This window comes from Thalassophryne amazonica, chromosome 7 (assembly GCF_902500255.1).
Source record: "Thalassophryne amazonica chromosome 7, fThaAma1.1, whole genome shotgun sequence".
NCBI classification, from domain to species: domain Eukaryota; kingdom Metazoa; phylum Chordata; class Actinopteri; order Batrachoidiformes; family Batrachoididae; genus Thalassophryne; species Thalassophryne amazonica.
This window is the reverse complement of record NC_047109.1, coordinates 52,437,559-52,457,364: the sequence shown is the minus strand read 5'-3', so window position 1 is coordinate 52,457,364 and position 19,806 is coordinate 52,437,559. Positions and strand designations below refer to the sequence as shown.

At 40.4% G+C, this 19,806-nt stretch overlaps 1 protein-coding gene across 1 annotated transcript; it reads right to left on the bottom strand.

The window, feature by feature from the left end:
- Window positions 1–369: 369 nt before the first annotated feature.
- LOC117513914 (sialic acid-binding Ig-like lectin 10) lies at window positions 370–19,468 on the bottom strand. Its single transcript, XM_034174160.1, has 9 exons — window positions 19,265–19,468; window positions 17,150–17,560; window positions 10,708–11,025; window positions 10,171–10,476; window positions 4,705–4,986; window positions 4,320–4,607; window positions 4,090–4,198; window positions 2,752–2,821; window positions 370–1,251 (listed from the first exon to the last, which is right to left on the bottom strand). Exons 1-9 carry the CDS (start codon window positions 19,305–19,307, stop codon window positions 889–891), a joined length of 2,190 nt encoding a protein of 729 aa, XP_034030051.1. The 5' UTR covers window positions 19,308–19,468; the 3' UTR covers window positions 370–888.
- Window positions 19,469–19,806: the final 338 nt, after the last annotated feature.

Here is a 19,806-nt window from a genome sequence, read left to right as displayed (position 1 = left end):
CGGACATGCCGGTTTAAAATGGTTTCTGCTGACACCCCCATCCTCTGAATGGTTTGTGCAGACAGTCCCAAAAGTTTCAGATATCTGTCGCTGAGTTCGATGATGACTGGACTGCAGTTTGAAGCAGAAACGAGTTGATACTCCATGAACCGCGGCTAATGATGCATGCGCAGTGAAAGCAGGGTGGACTGATTTTTAGGGGGGACCATTTGTTTGGTGACAACGGCATTCAGTTAAATGTTTACAAAAATGTAGAATTGATATTTGAGCAATAATTATTATTGTCAAACAATTCTTTTCAACACAAGTATTAAACAATAACTATAATTATACAATAATTATATTTACACTTTTTAACTAAGAAATATTAGACTTCAACCTGAATGTCATGAATGTGTGAGCTACAGAAATGTAGTTTATTTATTTATTTGCATTATGGCTAAATAAGAAAAAAATATTAAGCTTTCATTTGAACATACATTAGTTTTTGAGCAGTGGCCTATAGAGGCTAAATGCTGCTCAAACTGTATTATCGGGGTATGTTTTGTGCGTAGATTTTCAGTACTTGAACATGAAGCCCTGTGCAAAGTCTCTTTTCACTCAAGAAGACGTCGCATCACAGAACCTGTTCTCAGTATAACTCTAAAGTTGTAATTGGTATATACACAGACATACATCAATACTTTAAATCCAACAAAGCACTTTATACAAATACATACAGCAGTGAAATACAGCTAAATTGCGAAGGTTTCTCCTTGAAGTTTTTTTTTTAAATTATCATTATTTAACATAACCATATTTAAACCTTTAAGTGTTTATAGAGTAACCTGAAAGTCCCCACAGGACAGTTCACAGATTCATATCGACTTTACTCGACTAACTCACTCATCAAATCTCCCCCATTATATCTTTCACGTTGGAATACACTGCCTCCTCACAATTCTGCTCTTCTGGCAAACAAAGTTTTGTATCCTTATCTTCCCCAGATGTCCACTTCACTTGATCTTGCTCTCCGTGACTGTCTTGTCTCGTTTCTTTTTGTGCTTTCTTAATTTCAGCATACTCCGTCTTTGTGGTCTCTCTCTTCACTGTGTTTGTGGGACTCTTTCTTGGAAAATAGATGCTGGCATACTGCACTTCTTTTGGATCACCATCAAGGTCAAGAGGCAATTTACCCAATGCTGTAGTCTCACTGAGTTCCATTTGGTGGTGGAAGTTCAGATCATGCTCCAATGATTGACCAGCGTTTATCTGTAATAGTGCAGAAATCCTGTAATTAACAATAGTTTTCTTGGGTTCAACATTTAACCAGTTGTATTAATGTCTGTACATTTTCAAAATCAGTATGGTCAAACTTAATGTACTGAGTCAACACATCCAGCACAATGTCAACAAACAAAATCTGTATCACCCTGCAAAGATTTCAGACCCGTCAATCATGTGTGAGCAATAATTTGTGAACTGTTAAAACGTTACAGATACATGTAGTACCAATCAAACGTTTGGACACACTTTACCATTCAGTTGAATTGCTTATGTGATATCCCTATCTGCTGGACATGCCTGAGTATGGGAGCAGGCAGGGGTGTCATAGTACACAGTAGTCACAGTTCAGGTCTCACCTCGTTTTTTTTTAATTCTTCAAATCTCTATATAGTATCTTTAATCTGTGAGATGCACAGAGTTGCCGTCAGACACGTTAGCACTTTCAAATAAAGTGTAGATGTAAAAACAAAATTTCATTAAACATTTATGAATTGGATTACATCTCTCGTCATTCGCATTGGGATGGATTTAATGTTCAGGGTGTTGTGTTTTGCTTTTTTGTTTGTTTTTTGTTGTTGCGCAACGTGTTGAGCTCGACCACTTACAATATTTTGTCCATTTTAAGTGTTTTTTGCACAAATGAAGGCATCTCATAAAACCTCATTCTGTGCAGACACCATTGCACACAGTGCTGCTATTTGACAGCTGTTTCATCTATGAAGTTTTGCAATAATTCATGTTAAACATCAACTTTTGCCAGAAGTCGATGCCATTGTCTGTCTAAAATCATCGGACTGATCTCATATGGGGACAGTGATTTAACACAAATGTGGATCAGTATGGAAACAAATACACACCAGTCTATAATCATACTGTGCAGAGTCATAACATGTATTCTACGTACAGTTCTGCACACCAAACCATCGCACGTGTAGGGTGTGGTTCAATACAAATACATGTATTGTGACACCCCTATTTGCATCATTATGTTTATTAACATTTTCACTGTGTGATTCATTGTGTTGGACATTCATTCTGTGTTTCCAGCACTTTATTCATGTTTGAAGATATGTTCTTAGCAACACTGTTAGGTCCTATACAAGTGTCAGCGTGCTGTGGCAATAAATTACCACTAAAATGGGGCACTAGACGTCAGACCAAATTTTGGCTACTCTATGGCACAAACGTGTTCTGCTGCCACATTATACCATGGTACAGGAACTGTTCCTGAACAGACCCCATTGTTGGACAACCATACCCATGGGTGCAAAAAAATTGTATATTTCAGCTTGTTATTATCATAATGTAGGCATATCACATAAAAACCATAACAGTGGTGGTTAGAAACTACGAACCACACTTGTCTTTTGCTTTGCCCACCCCTAGCACTAGACGTTTTGTGAGTATAGAAGCGTTTACTTCTGTGTTAAAGGAGCATTTTAAAGAGTTACTGTTTTAGCAAAAATTTAATAATTGTGTCAATACCAGTGGTTCCTGACGACCGGTCTCCATTTCTAGGTTGTCAGCCAGGTTTCTGGAGCTCTTCAGTTTTTTTCTGGGGAAAAATACATAAAAATGTCAGGTATTATACAAACAAACAAAATGTTTACTTTCAAAAACCATGTGTATTTTCCCCAACTCATGCTCAATTAACATTATCAGAACATTTGTAGGCTCAAACCGTAGTTCTGCCAACAACTGCTTTAAAATGCATAGCATGATTTGAACTGTGGGAGGAAGCTGGAGCATACAAGGAGGAAGGACACTTTTAGTAACAAAAATGTGAAGTACTGTACACCAATGACCTTGGTTTCAACAAACAGTTGGTGACATGATAGTGCTAACCAGGGCATTGCTTTACACAGTAACAACAGGAAAAATAATTATGCCTCCACTTTTACCAGCTGACCGCTGAATTTCAAGTGATGTATGTAATTACACGATTTAAAAAAAAGAATTTAACTTTTATTTAGTCCCATTGAGATTGAGATCTCTTTTGCAAGGGAGACCTGGACAATTATAAAGTTTCCAATTCACCCAACCTGCATGTCTTTAGATGTAGGAAACCGCAGCACCTGGAGGAAACCCACGCAAACATGAGGAGAACGTGCAAACTCCAGTAATTTTTGCATTACATTATCTGTATTTTGTTTCTCTAAATCACATTGTTTTTGGTTGATTGTGACCACATGTCACACTGAAATATGCAGCAGTTTATCAGAACTGAAACAAGCACCTGTCATCATCCCTTAGTCCAGGTGGGTTTTTTAATGTGCCAACACAAATACTGGCAACTGATAACAGTTCAGAAGAAGAAATAGGGAGTGTTCAGTTACTTTGCAATGCTATTCTCACGAGTTTGGGAACATTAGAATAATGTGCACAAAGTCATGAACACATGTGGGCATTAGCACCATTGCTGGTTAAAAAATTCTCAAAAAAAAAAATCCCCAAAATTTGTGACTTTATATATGCAGAATATCTGTGTTTTTCTTACAAACTTGTATATTTATAATTTCAAAGAATACCCAAGCTTATTTCTCATAAATTTACAAGTTTAAACAAGGGAAATCAGATTATTTTCTGAAAATATTAAACAAGCCCCCTAATCTTTTTTTTTAAACATTGGTCTCAATAGGCTTCAACCTTGTAAGTTAGTGGTTGAGAAAAGATCAGTGTATCTCAGGATAGCAAATACCTACTTTTGTTAAATTCTGGACAGCATTGTGCATGAACAAATCCTGATATGGCAAAATAACAAAAAACAAAAAACAGCATTTCAATCTAGAATTTTTTTTAATATGCAAGGAAAAAAACTTGTACCTGTGGCATAATTTTATCAAACAGAACAGCACTGCACAAAGAAGTGCACCAATCAAAAATGCAATGATCACTTCTGGCCGTGTCACAACGAATGATTCACTGGTCTGCTCTGTAATCAAAGAGAATAAGTAATGCTTTTAAAATGTAACTGTATTCTCTGTTGTTTCTACATGAATCGATAAGGAAGAAGGTCGTGCACATTTGTGCAGTTGGGGAAAGAACATGGTTACCCTCCACTGGTTTCTGTTCCTTCATGATAATGGTGAGCTTCTCTTTGGCGTTGCCATTTTTATTGCTGCTGACACACTCGGTTGTGGAATTGTTGATGTCTTTCACCGACAACATGAGGGTGGTGTTAACTGTGTAGTTTGTCACAGTGGTAACCACAGAGTATTCTGTGTGTTTTTCCAACAGTGGCCATTTGATGACAGGTAACGGAATTCCTCGAGTGGCACATACACAAGTCAGGACCTCAGACTGAAGTGTGCATCCAGAGCCGGCCAGGATCTTTGGCAGCGCTACAGGCACCCAAGCAGAAACAACATTGCAGAAAACAGAAGGTGGTAATTAAGAAAATACATTTAATTTTTGACAGTATTGGCAAGATGTACTTACAAAACACTGTTACGTAGGCATGTATAGTCTGCGTAGTGTTTAGGTAGTTTGCAGTACAGTGGTACCATCCAGAATCTTGTGCTGTTAGGTGGGGAATGACAAGAGTGGCCGTTCCAGTGTTGCTCATCAGCTTGGATTTGGTTTTACTTTGGAGGTTTATGTTGGAGACAGGTTTAGTCCATGTGATAAGAGATGGAGGAACACTTTCAACACCGCAAGTCAGGTTCAGAGCATCACCCTCCTCCACAGTTTTGTTTCCTGTGAGGACAGGTTCTCTCACATCTGAAAAAAAATACTAACATTGCATCACTTTAATTTATCACAAAACCTAAGGTCTTGTCTTACCAAAACTGTAGCTGCGTGTAGGCTGAGATACTCAAGTAAATCTTCAAAATTACTCCCAAAAATTTCTGAAACTGCATTTCTTCCTGTTTTTATCTCGAAGTTCTGGAATGTGAGCAATGCATGCGGTGTTGCTGCACATCGGCACATTCACCACTCTGAAGAAAATATTTTGGGTAACCAACCAGGCAGACATGTTATCTGCAGACGCAGGTTGAGGAGCGGACCAACGTCTGACCGAACCCAGCGCTAAATAACCAGAAAGCGGTTCCAAAAACAAAACAGTTTTATTTCTCTCTTGTGCAATACTTTGGTGGACTTAATTAAACCACCCCGGGGGCAAATAAAACAACCGGCAAACCCTGTTACCCCCCCCCAGCACCCCGAAAGACCCCAGATCACTCCCAGAGCCTAACGTCAGCTCAATTTTGGCGAACGGCACAAAACTACCAAGCTGGGGAAGGAAACAGGAAAAACCAACCCAGTCCCATCCCCTAAGCGCAGCGGAAAACCGGAAATACGTCCGGTGCCCCAAACCGACCGAACCACCGAAATGGCGAACGGCTCAGATCGGCCCACCACTCTGACTGAGGTACGTTCCCGCTGCACCATACCCCGGTAACAAAAATGACGAACGGTCAAAGGTCCACCAGGGCTGGAGAGGAACCGGGCATCAACCAAACCAAAAAAAACGCCCCTGACAACCCCCCCCCCCAGGTGCAGAGGTCTTCTGAGAAACGCTCAGCGTGACCAACCTGCACCACTCCACAACCCAAAAGACAAACGGTCTTAGAGCATGTGAGGTTGGGGTTAGGGAATCAGGGAAATAAAAAACAACAAAACAAAACGACCCAATCCTCAAACAGAAAATACCTAAGTCCAAAAAATGAAAACATATGATTTCCTGAGTCCAGCCGAGCTCTGAACTGCCAGTCGTTCACTCCACCAGAACCGCCTCTAAATCCCCAAACAATTTATAACCCCTTACATGAAAACAAAAACAGCCCAAATAACTAAACAACCAAAGGTCTGTTTTTTTTTTTTGTGTCCATTATTATGCCTGTCTAAGAACACCTGGAGATACGTCATCACTATCTTTCTTGACGCTTATGTGACCGGGGCAATATGGCGGCTTCAGCTCGTCCGAGCTGCATGGGCTCATCCGCAAGAGGAGCCAGAGGTCCCATCGGAGGAGTCTCAGTGGGGCGAAGAAGAGGAAAACCCCGAGACGAAAAGACCCGCTCTGATGTCCGCCCTCTCTCGCGTCCACGCTCCTTTATCTGATCATCTAGACGAATAGCCAAAGATATTAGCTCATCTAAATCTTTTGGTTCGTTACGGAACGCTAGCTCGTCTTTTAAAGAATCGTTCAAACCATCCACAAACACTCCTCTCAAAGCTGCGGCATTCCAACCGGACTGAGCAGAAAAAATTCGGAAATCCACGGAATAATCCGCCGCACTCCGCCTCCCCTTGGGTGACGGAGTTATCTGCACCAGTATCGATAGTGGAGCAGCAGGAAGCAGAACGGCTTGCGCTGCAAGCTCCATCATGCAAGCATCTGTTTGTTTAATTTGATTTGCGAGAGGCCGTAATTGCTCCCATATCTTCTCCAAGTATTCTTGAACTCTTTCAGCAAAAGGAACCGCTTCTGCCGCTGGGTCCATTTTAGAATGGCCGGGAACTACTGTTATGTGCAGACGCAGGTTGAGGAGCGGACCAACGTCTGACCGAACCCAGCGCTAAATAACCAGAAAGCATTCCAAAAACAAAACAGTTTTATTTCCCTCTTGTCAATCAATCAATCAACTTTTTTCTTATATAGCGCCAAATCACAACAAACAGTTGCCCCAAGGAGCTCCATATTGTAAGGCAAGGCCATACAATAATTATGAAAAACCCCAACGGTCAAAACGACCCCCTATGAGCAAGCACTTGGCAACAGTGGGAAGGAAAAACTCCCTTTTAACAGGAAGAAACCTCCAGCAGAACCAGGCTCAGGGAGGGGCAGTCTTCTGCTGAGACTGGTTGGGGCTGAGGGAAAAAAACAGGAAAAGACATGCCGTGAAGGGGGGCAGAGATCGATCACTAATGATTAAATGCAGAGTAATGCATACGGAGCAAAAAGAGAAAGAAACAGTGCATCATGGGAACCCCCCCACAATCTACGTCTAAAGCAGCATAACCAAGGGATGGTCCAGGGTCACCCGATCCAGCCCTAACTATAAGCCTTAGCGAAAAGGAAAGTTTTAAGCCTAATCTTAAAAGTAGAGAGGGTATCTGTCTCCCTGATCTGAATTGGGAGCTGGTTCCACAGGAGAGGAGCCTGAAAGCTGAAGGCTCTGCCTCCCATTCTACTCTTACAAACCCTAGGAACTACAAGTAAGCCCGCAGTCTGAGAGCGAAGCGCTCTAATGGGGTAATATGGTACTACGAGGTCCCTAAGATAAGATGGGACCTGATTATTCAAAACCTTATAAGTAAGAAGAAGAATTTTAAATTCTATTCTAGAATTAACAGGAAGCCATTGAAGAGAGGCCAACACGGGTGAGATATGCTCTCTCCTGCTAGTCCCCGTCAGTACTCTAGCTGCAGCATTCTGAACCAACTGAAGGCTTTTTAGGGAACTTTTAGGACAACCTGATAATAATGAATTACAATAGTCCAGCCTAGAGGAAATAAATGCATGAATTACTTTTTCAGCATCACTCTGAGACAAGACCTTTCTGATTTTAGAGATATTGCGTAAATGTGCAATACTTTGTGTACAACATAAATGTGCGGTTGTCTGGCGAGGTGAAGGACAGCGCGCTCTCCAGCGCCCAAATCAATCAATCAATCAATCAATTTTTTTTTTATATAGCGCCAAATCACAACAAACAGTTGCCCCAAGGCGCTTTATATTGTAAGGCAAGGCCATACAATAATGATGTAAAACCCCAACGGTCAAAACGACCCCCTGTGAGCAAGCACTTGGCTACAGTGGGAAGGAAAAACTCCCTTTTAACAGGAAGATGAATCAAAGCTTGGCGCTTCTGGACCCAGACTCACCGCTGAACACCCCCCAGGTGGATACGACAAACTGACTCTGTGAAGGATGGAAAAGGTGAGGTAAGTTAACACAGCTACAACAAATATCCTTCAGAGGCACACACTATCAGCAACACATTCAGGTCTGAATTTAAGCTTTATGTAAATGAGCAGCTTCTCACAACAGGTGGAGAATCATCATTCCGTACGCCACGGCAGTGAGAAGCAAACTTCACAATTCTCATCACTGTTCAAATATACTGCGTAACAAAATACCAAATTACTGTTAACACTTATTCAGACAATCATCACCTCTGATGTGTGCTGACAGCATGTGTCCCTCACCCGTCCTCCTTCACAGGCACGATGTGTCAAACCCTGGCGCGGTCCTCAGCGTCTCACAAACGAACGTCACAAGGTCGAGTTCCCGGCAATTCTGCTCGAATCAGTCATGGCTTAAATGCAGAACGCCAGCTCATTATCTGCTTCAGCTGAAAGTCTTTAAGTTTGCACGTGAGCATCATCCACAGGTGCTGCAAGTCATTAGGCCTGCACGTGAACATTCTCCACAAGTGCAGCCAATAATGCTGATGAGGGTGAAGGATTCTTCTGCCAGCACCTTCTCCACAGACAAAAACCAGTTTGCATACCACCTGGAGAGCAAAGAAAAGAAAACAACACCAAAATGTCCAGCCAAACCCCCCAACACACAACAAGACAACCAGTTCATCCACACCTCTTGAAAGTAACCATCAATCTGCTACAACCAGGTGAAACGTGGGCATGGACTTTGTCTCCTCCAGCAGCTCTGTGTCTTCAACACTGATGCACCTGTGTGTGGGATTGTTCCTCGAGAAATGTAGCTGAAGTTCCCTCACAAAGCAGTTGATTCTCCTCTTCTGAGTCTCCAAACATAACCATTTGTTTGACACAAAGTCATTGCAGTGATAATTAAGTATCCTTCAAAGGTCAGAGTACCAAAACAGTTGTCACTCTAACTTAGTAGTTAGCGTTCATGTTCCAGTAAGATGGGAAGGAGCAGGATTCTGTGGACTTTCACCTTCATTCACCTGCAAAGGTATTGGCATCACCAAGCACTTCTGTCCAGCAGTCTCATGACTCCATTAGCTCCACAAACTAAGACACTGTGATACCGTACTCAGGTACTCAACTGCTGCAGTCAGGGTATCCATCGATTCGACATAGATCACAGCATCCTCTAGAAAGTCAAGGTCATTAAAACTTTCCAAGCCATCAAAGGCACCTAAAGGGCTGGTTTTCCCCAACTGTGCAAGGGAGTCCACTTGTACAAATGTGAAATCCAGACTGAAAAATATACCTACTGGCTTGACTAGTAGGGGAATTCTCCTTTGGTTGACCTGGTAGAGCCTCATGAGAGAGGAGACTAGTATTCAGATCCCACCAGGATCCACAACAATTTATGTCACTTGGTTACAAATTGTCATTATTGGCAGGATTTGGCAGTGAACCAAATAGTCGCAGGAGAAAGTTCTTAAAGCTTAACATGCATATGTGACATCAGAATGAGGTCAAAATGTGGTAGGGAGATGTGTAACAAGGTGAAATCCAGATTTAAATATGTTCCTACTAGCTTGGGGAGTGGGATGATTCCCCTTTTGGCTGAAATGGTGGAGCACTGGCCGTGTGAGTGAGGATTTTGGTGTTCGAATCCCACCGGAGGCACAAAGATATATGTCATTCAGTTACAAATGCAAGCTTTGAAGAGTGCAGGAGTCAGAACACATCCCTGATGAAAGCCAGTATTCATATGTGAAAAATGCCAGACTCTACCCACACGACACACAACACTCACAGTGCCCGTGTGTATACTGGAAGTGATATCCACCAAATTGTTGGGGATTGTGCAAATTCTCAAGATGGCCCAGAGAACAGCCCGGTCAACTGGATCAAATGTCTTCAGTGGTACAGACAAAACAAAAATGTTTGTGAAAGTGTGTGTGTAGAATATAACGTGTCAGTGGTGGGCTTTTGCCTTCTGAATTCATAATCCTTAACAAACGGAATGCCTCACAACAAAACAATAACAAATAAACTGATGTTAAGCATACTTACACATCACTGTTATATTAATTTTTTCTGTCAAGGTCTTGTTCAGATGTTTTGCCTTACAGATGTACTGTCCAGAATCTTCTGCACTCGCGTTATTGATGACAAGTGTGACTTTCCTTGTGTTGTTCACCGCGTCAGTTCCTGTGTCATTCAGCTGAATGGTGTTTGTTTCATTAGGCAGGTTTTTGTTGGATTCAAGTCGAATCCATGTGATAAGAGATGGAGGGTAACTTTCAACACTGCAGATCAGATTCAAATCTTCACCTTCCATCACAATTTTATCTCCAGTGATTTTCAGTTCTTTCACATCTGCAAAAACCAGTGACAGACACATATAGACACCGTCAAATAATAAGAAGTTTCTTAGCAATACATGTGCAAAATACAACCCCAAGACGGAAAAGGTTGGGACAGTATGGAAACCTGAAACCCTCCCCAAGATTTGTCCCATTGTGATGTTTTTCCTGTTAAGCTCACTCTTCCATCTGCAGTTTGAGAAAATCAGAGGGTGAAAATATTTCAAAGTTCAGAGTTACTCACATGTAACTTTCAGAATTGCCATCTCCTCTGTGATCACGTTATGTCTGAAAATGACAGCACAAGTGAGCTTTGTGCCGTGCTGTCCGGCTGAAGGGCTGAAAGACAGAGTTGAAGTGTGTGTCTGTGCCACAGCAGTCAGGCTCTCGGTGCTTAACGTCATGTTATTTTCCACTATGTAAGGACTCTCCTGTCTTCTTCTCCATGTCCATGTGAATGTAGGAACAGATCCAGAGCAGAGTCCTGGAGCAGTGCAGATCAGTGCTGTTTGTTGTCCCTCTGTCAGTGCCGGAATCATCACTGTCGGCCTCTGGCTCAGATCTAATGAAGAAAATGCAATGAGATCACCAGAACAAGTCAAGGGTTGTCACAGGAACAAACGTAGCCCCACTGATATGCATTTGTCTGTGAGCCTTTGAAAATCCATTTTAATCACAGAATGCATGATGTACATTTTACTTAATGAAAATTTGCAAACACCACTTGCTGTGAAAACCCTGTTTTAAAGAGACATATTTTCATGCAAAAACATAAACTTTTCTTTGGCAATGGGACAGTAATGTGCTGTTAGTATGTTTATTCTTTGTGTTGCTACATGAGTGGTGTGTGTGTGTGTGTGTGTAGTAAATGTAGTAAGTGTTTGCAGTAACTACAAAACAAAACAAGCTCTTCCTGTGATTTTCAAAATTGATATGAAATTGTTGTCTATTAGAAGTTTTCTGTCACTCACTGCTTTCTTTTTGTTTTTCCTGTAATATTTGGGGCCTCACACATCATGGTGTATAGCAGTTAGAGTACTGTGAAAAGGTTAGTGAATATTTGTGTGTTAATATGTTTGAATTTTTTTTAGGACATTAAAAATCAAAACAAACATTCAGGCTTTTTATATTAAAGTTTCTCAAACTCACAGTGAAAAGTAATCTCTACATCATGAATTAAAAGAAATAAAAATTTAAAAGCCAAAATGATGGTGTGAATAAGTAAGTGCCCTCTTTAGTATAACACATACAAACCAAAACTGCTACATCCAGTCTTCAGACAAGTCACGGGATGGATACATGAACATTTCCAAGACACTGAATATGTCTTGAAATTTACATAAATTATGTAGAAATACAAACAGTATGGTGGTACTCTATGGTAAATCTGTGTGTAGTTCTCAAAAACTGAGTGACTGCCCAAGAAGGACACGACTGAGGAAAGCCACAAGACACTCAGACAAGCCTGAGTAAGTTATAGGCTTCTGTGGCTGTGACTGAAGAAATTACACATAGTGCAAGTTTTGAATTTTGTATCCCCAGTTATACAGCTTCATGATGAAGTGGTACAGATAAGGATTTTATATTATTATTATTATTTTAAAGAAGAAATGAAAGGTCAGCTACAATTTGCCAAAATGCACAATAGAGATGCAAGCCTAGATTTGATCTGTTTTGTTGGAAGAAAATTCTCTGCTCTGCTCCACTATGAAGCTATGAGTAGTGATGCAAAATGATGCAATGTTCATGTATCCATCTCCTGACTTGTCTGAAGAAGACTGCATGTAACAGTTTTGGTTTGTATGTGTTATACTAAAGAGGGCACTTACTTATTCACACCATCATTTTGGCTTTTAGATTTTTATTTCTTTTAATTCATGATGTACAAATGACTTTTCATTGTGAGTTTAAAGGGCAGAATTTTAGAAATTGCAATATAAAAAGCCTGTGTGTTAATTTAACACTGAAAAGAGTGGATTTTCTGGTTTTATTTTATTTTTTGCTGTGTTAATTTGATTTTGCTGTGCGGTAAGCAACAGATTAATGTATTCAGTTTAGTGAGTTATAATTAGAGAATAACCCCCTTGTGTCTGATGATTTGCGGATGTTAATGCTGGATTTTACGGTCACAAATTGAGTTTTACCGGCTCCGTTCCAATTCCATTGTTTGCACAGATTATTTTTCTGTATAATTCGATCCGCGAAGCTTACTGTAGCAACAGCGTCGTTTCTCTCGCTCTCAGCTGACAGTGCCATTACTGACGTCATCTACGTAGCTACGCAGTCAGGGCGCGGAGTAATACATCAAATCTGAAACCATCAAATATTTTGCCACCGTCTATGCAATATTTTATGGTCAGAAATCTCACATGATTAACCAATCAGATTTGCGTAACACATGTAATTGGTTTAGAATACAGACCAGAAATCCTAAAACATTTTATTTGCTAAAGTATCAAATCAAATCAATTTCATTTATATAGCGCCAAATCACAACAAACAGTTGCCCCAAGGCGCTTCATATTGCAAGGCAAAGCCATACAATAATTACAGAGAAACCCCAACTGTCAAAACGACCCCCTGTGAGCAAGCACTTGGCGACAGTGGGAAGGAAAAACTCCCTTTTAACAGGAAGAAACCTCCAGCAGAACCAGGCTCAGGGAGGGGCAGTCTTCTGCTGGGACTGGTTGGGGCTGAGGGAGAGAACCAGGAAAAAGACATGCTGTGGAGGGGAGCAGAGATCAATCACTAATGATTAAATGCAGAGTGGTGCATACATAGCAAAAAGAGAAAGAAACACTCAGTGCATCATGGAAACCCCCCAGCAGTCGCAGCATAACTAAGGGATGGTTCAGGGTCACCTGATCCAGCCCTAACTATAAGCTTTAGCAAAAAGGAAAGTTTTAAGCCTAATCTTAAAAGTAGAGAGGGTGTCTGTCTCCCTGATCCGAATTGGGAGCTGGTTCCAGAGGAGAGGAGCCTGAAAGCTGAAGGCTCTGCCTCCCATTCTACTCTTACAAACCCTAGGAACTACAAGTAAGCCTGCAGTCTGAGAGCGAAGCGCTCTGTTGGGGTGATATGGTACTATGAGGTCCCTAAGATAAGATGGGACCTGATTATTCAAAACCTTATAAGTAAGAAGAAGAATTTTAAATTCTATTCTAGAATTAACAGGAAGCCAATGAAGAGAGGCCAATATGGGTGAGATATGCTCTCTCCTTCTAGTCCCTGTCAGTACTCTAGCTGCAGCATTTTGAATTAACTGAAGGCTTTTCAGGGAACTTTTAGGACAACCTGATAATAATGAATTACAATAGTCCAGCCTAGAGGAAATAAATGCATGAATTAGTTTTTCAGCATCACTCTGAGACAAGACCTTTCTAATTTTAGAGATATTGCGCAAATGCAAAAAAGCAGTCCTACATATTTGTTTAATATGCGCATTGAATGACATATCCTGATCAAAAATGACTCCAAGATTTCTCACAGTATTACTAGAGGTCAGGGTAATGCCATCCAGAGTAGGATCTGGCTAGACACCATGTTTCTAAGATTTGTGGGGCCAAGTACAATAACTTCAGTTTTATCTGAGTTTAAAAGCAGGAAATTAGAGGTCATCCATGTCTTTATGTCTGTAAGACAGTCCTGTAGTTTAGCTAATTGGTGTGTGTCCTCTGGCTTCATGGATAGATAAAGCTGAGTATCATCTGCGTAACAATGAAAATTTAAGCAATGCTGTCTAATAATACTGCCTAAGGGAAGCATGTATAAAGTGAATAAAATTGGTCCTAGCACAGAACCTTGTGGAACTCCATAATTAACCTTAGTCTGTGAAGAAGATTCCCCATTTACATGAACAAATTGTAATCTATTAGATAAATATGATTCAAACCACCGCAGCGCAGTGCCTTTAATACCTATGGCATGCTCTAATCTCTGAAATAAACTTTTATGGTCAACAGTATCAAAAGCAGCACTGAGGTCTAATAGAACAAGCACAGAACAAGATGAGTCCACTGTCTGAGGCCATAAGAAGATCATTTGTAACCTTCACTAATGCTGTTTCTGTACTATGATGAATTCTAAACCCTGACTGAAACTCTTCAGATAGACCATTCCTCTGCAGATGATCAGTTAGCTGTTTTACAACTACCCTTTCAAGAATTTTTGAGAGAAAAGGAAGGTTGGAGATTGGCTTATAATTAGCTAAGATAGCTGGGTCAAGTGATGGCTTTTTAAGTAATGGTTTAATTACTGCCACCTTAAAAGCCTGTGGTACATAGCCAACTAATAAAGACAGATTGATCATATTTAAGATCAAAGCATTAATTAATGGTAGGGCTTCCTTGAGCAGCCTGGTAGGAATGGGGTCTAATAGACATGTTGATGGTTTGGAGGAAGTAACTAATGAAAATAACTCAGACAGAACAATCGGAGAGAAAGAGTCTAACCAAATACCGGCATCACTGAAAGCAGCCAAAGAGAACGATATGTCTTTGGGATGGTTATGAGTAATTTTTTCTCTAATAGCTAAAATTTTATTAGCAAAGAAAGTCATGAAGTCATTACTAGTTAAAGTTAAAGGAATACTCGGCTCAATAGAGCTCTGACTCTTTGTCAGCCTGGCTACAGTGCTGAAAAGAAACCTGGGGTTGTTCTTATTTTCTTCAATTAGTGATGAGTAGTAAGATGTCCTAGCTTTACGGAGGGCTTTTTTATAGAGCAACAGAGACTTTTTCCAGGCTAAGTGAAGATCTTCTAAATTAGTGAGACGCCATTTCCTCTCCAACTTACGGGTTATCTGCTTTAAGCTGTGAGTTTGTGAGTTATAACACGGAGTCAGACACTTCTCATTTAAGGCTCTCTTTTTCAGAGGAGCTACAGCATCCAAAGTTGTCCTCAATGAGGATATAAAACTATTGACGAGATAATCTATCTCACTCACAGAGTTTAGGTAGCTACTCTGCCCTGTGTTGGTATATGGCATTGGAGAACATAAAGAAGGAATCATATCCTTAAACCTAGTTACAGCGCTTTCTGAAAGACTTCTACTGTAATGAAACTTATTCCCCACTACTGGGTAGTCCATCAGAGTAAATGTAAATGTTATTAAGAAATGATCAGACAGAAGGGGGTTTTCAGGGAATACTGTTAAGTCTTCAATTTCCATACCATAAGTCAGAACAAGATCTAAGGTATGATTAAAGTGGTGGGTGGACTCATTTACATTTTGAGCAAAGCCAATTGAGTCTAACAATAGATTAAATGCAGTGTTGAGGCTGTCATTCTCAGCATCTGTGTGGATGTTAAAATCGCCCACTATAATTATCTTATCTGAGCTAAGCACTAAGTCAGACAAAAGGTCCGAAAATTCACAGAGAAACTCACAGTAATGACCAGGAGGACGATAGATAACAACAAATAAAACTGGCTTTTGGGGACTTCCAATTTGGATGGACAAGACTAAGAGACAAGCTTTCAAATGAATTAAAGCTCTGTCTGGGTTTTTGATTAATTAATAAGCTGGAGTGGAAGATTGCTGCTAATCCTCCGCCTCGGCCCGTGCTACGAGCATTCTGGCAGTTAGTGTGACTCGGGGGTGTTGACTCATTTAAACTAACATATTCATCCTGCTGTAACCAGGTTTCTGTAAGGCAGAATAAATCAATATGTTGATCCATTATTATATCATTTACTAACAGGGACTTAGAAGAGAGAGATCTAATGTTTAATAGACCACATTTAACTGTTTTAGTCTGTGGTGCAGTTGAAGGTGCTATATTATTTTTTCTTTTTGAATTTTTATGCTTAAATAGATTTTTACTGGTTGTTGGTGGTCTGGGAGCAGGCACCATCTCTATGGGAATGGGGTAATGAGGGGATGGCAGGGGGAGAGAAGCTGCAGAGAGGTGTGTAAGACTACAACTCTGCTTCCTGGTCCCAACCCTGGATAGTCACGGTCACGGTATCAAAGAGACAAGTAGTATTAATGGCATCATATACAAAATCAGATAAGTGTCAGAACTCTGCCTATCTGGTGTAGCAAGTCATGGAAGCTCTTTTTAGATTTGGGAGAGAATGAAGAAGAGAAAAACAAAAGAAAAAAAGAACAGGAAGAACTGCTTTGACTAAGGAAGTCACTTGAGTGATACAGCTGAAACAAAATTGAAGCAAAACTCGAGATGTTCTTTCAGGAGGTAGCTCTGATGATCTGGGTGACTTACGAGCGTGCAGGGTCATTCATAAATAGCCAAGTCTTGATTCACTAAACAGGTCTTAAAGAGCCAGCGCTACAAAATAAATTCATTTTATTATTACTATTAGTCCCGCTACCCAATTGAAGATTAGAGTGCGATTACTATTAGTGTTTCTACTCACCAGCAGGGGTCACAAAAGGTCCTCGATTTGATGCAGTGTTAAAGAGACATTCCTTCAAATTTTCTAACAGTCTGCCTAAACAAAACAAAAGCCAGCTCCACATAGTTGTGCTTAAAAAAAAGAAAAAACTATATTGGCACAAATTTATATCCTTCCCTATATTTTTTTATTGTTTTTTCGAAAAAAAAAAATACAGTCTTATATGTATTTGGTCCAGTGTGGTATATTAGTGCATTACATTAGTATAGGTAAAAATGGTTGTACCAAAAATGAATGCTACTAATACATGAATCTAGAATTTTTCCTACCTTGAACAGAGAAAGTCGTTCTCATTGAGAATAAAAATCCGTCTTTCTGGCCATTTAGCATACCATTAACTCTGAGCTGATATGATCCAGAGTCTGACTTTGCCAGGTCATTAATGATGATGGTGCAGTTGTTGTGGCTCAGATCAGGATCCAGCAATGCCACACGTCCAAGAAAATCAAGCTGAGCTTTGTCACTGTCCTTGGAATGGAATATTATGTCTGATGAAGGACATTTACGCTTTGACGGAGAACATTTGTACCAAACTGCACTCTGAGGAGTGAATCTATTGACAGTAGTGAAAGAACAGGGTAAAATGGCGCAGAGTCCAGCTTCTGCTGTTATTTCCTCTCCACTCATTGTGACACAGAATTGTTGGGTGTCACACCTTTGTCTTATACCCTGAGATATACCTGTAAACACATCAAGGAAAAGGACATATGAATACTTTTATAATACGTCAATATTTGTAATAATTAATGAAGACTGAGAGTTTTGTACTTTGTTTATATAATCATTGTCAGCAACATTCAGTCATTTATCATTGAAGTTTAGAGGCTAGGATTTAAAGGTGCTACAATTTTTTTTCTGCCACTAAATGGCGTACTAATGTCACATTTCAAGATATAAACAAAGCTCCGCCTTTGATCACTCCTCCTCAAATATCCCTCCTCCACAATGAGAAGAAGGAACATCAGTAGGAGCCTTTGAACGAGTCTAATTTCTCTCCATGTGAGAAAAGTCAAATGTATGTGGAACCTAGTTCAACTGCCTTCTTAACCAAAAACATTTTTTGCCTCTGCATATGGGTTTTTGGAAGAATTTCCAGAAAGCAGCCACCATCCACTATCTTAAAAAAATAAATATCCACAGCTGCACGGTGAGTAGTTGAGTACTGTTATCTTTTTCTAAATGAAGGGAAACAGTTTCATAGGCTGGGACTCACACTAAACATGCACATACAGACACCAGATGCACTGAATGTGCACACGTGGCCAAATCAGGAGTTTAAACAGGGAACAGAAAAGCTTGCGCTGCTCCAAGCGCAAGCAGACTGCAGATTGTCCGCAAGCGCTTAGCAGCTGATTTGCGGACAATCTGTGAATGCATAACAAACGCATCACGTATACCCAAAGTATTATATGTGGCAGAAAGCGGCATACCTGCCAGTCAGTGCCGGTCCGGCTGTGTAAATCCACAAAGACGTAATAGCTGCTGCAATCCAGGACTTTTATTTAACACCAACAAAAGGAAGAGTTGCTGTTTATCCACAATTCGCTCAAAAAAACCCCAAAAAAACAAAAAACCACCGTCTCACACCCCGAGCGGCTTCCCCCCCTCCCGCTCCCCAAACTCATGAACAGTTAACCCTCGCATGACAACATGAACATTAACTCTGTGATCAACTTGTCCAAGTCCAGCAAATGCTCCAGAGGCTGTATTGTTGGTGTGAATAGTGATGCTGAAAGGAGCGAGTGTGCTTCTTTTATGACCACAATGCAGATGCCGTGCAGGCGCAACACATGCGTGATGCATTCATAATACACCCGTAATACTGCCGTGATAATCTCAATGTGTCGGATCAGTTTCCTCACTACATGCGTTATATAACCGTGATTGTTCATCATATATTCGCTATATATTATTAATATATCCGTAATTCATACTGTGACATTTGTCATTTTTGGCCATTTTTGTTGCAGACGACAACGAATGCCCGTACTTTGTGTACTCAATTCTTGCGCAATTAATCCTCTCCCCAGTGGGATAGGGCCCTTAGCTAGGCCTTTTTAAATATTTTCTCAAGCAAAAGCCTTGTTCATTTCCTCTCTAGTTAAGTGTCCATTAATATATTTATAAATAACATTTTAATTGAATAAAATCACAACATAAGGGGAACGATTTTTCCCAGTTTTCCTGCAAGTACTATACAGATGGTGTCTTATCTAAAACTTAATGAACTGCTGAGTTAACAACCTGAATTCTAAATGCCTCTGATTTTCTGCTGTGTCAGGAAAACAATTTTTATTTAATAATGAATCAGTAAACAGCAACCACAAAGTGATTTTTGGTTGTGGTTGGGTAGTCTATTGTAGTATTATGACTTGGATGAATACCTGTGGCAGAGGAGATCACAGCCACCAAGATGAGAATGATCATCCCAGTGAGATGGTTGATAATCAATCTTTTCTTCAGGATGAATGCCTGTCTTTGAGAAGGGCAAAAAGAAGGATACAAGACATTAATGAAACTGGACTTAGAGGAAGTTTACAAGGTCATAAAATTGGCACTTCCTTAGTTAGTTGTCTAAATTCTGTCACTTGCCTTTCCTTAGTTACTTGTCTAAATTCTGTCACTTGCCTTTCCTTAGTTACTTGTCTAAATTCTGTCACTTGCCTTTTTAGGAGTGTAGCAAAATGAAGTGTGGACTGAAAAGACGTTCCCACTAGCTTGGCTAATAGTTAATTCCCCTTTGGCTGACCTGGTAGAGTTCTGGTCTTTAGTGCGAGCAGTATGGGGTTCAATCCCACCACTGTCCCAGCCACAAAGGTCCTACGGTCACAACTGGCATTGTCGGCAGGATGTGGGTAGTCACAGAACATGCTTAAATGCAACTGTGACTTCGGGACTTCGGGACGAACTCAAAAATGGTGGGGAG

Bases quoted from the DNA above. Each gene is read 5' to 3' on its own strand.
- LOC117513914 (XM_034174160.1), bottom strand. From the start codon at position 19,307: ATGATCATTCTCATCTTGGTGGCTGTGATCTCCTCTGCCACAG. The intron at 17,561-19,264 runs GTATTCATCCAA...ATGTGTTTACAG, and splicing joins TGTGATCTCCTCTGCCACAG to GTATATCTCAGGGTATAAGA. The intron at 4,608-4,704 runs GTAAGTACATCT...GGGTGCCTGTAG, and splicing joins TGCCTACGTAACAGTGTTTT to CGCTGCCAAAGATCCTGGCC.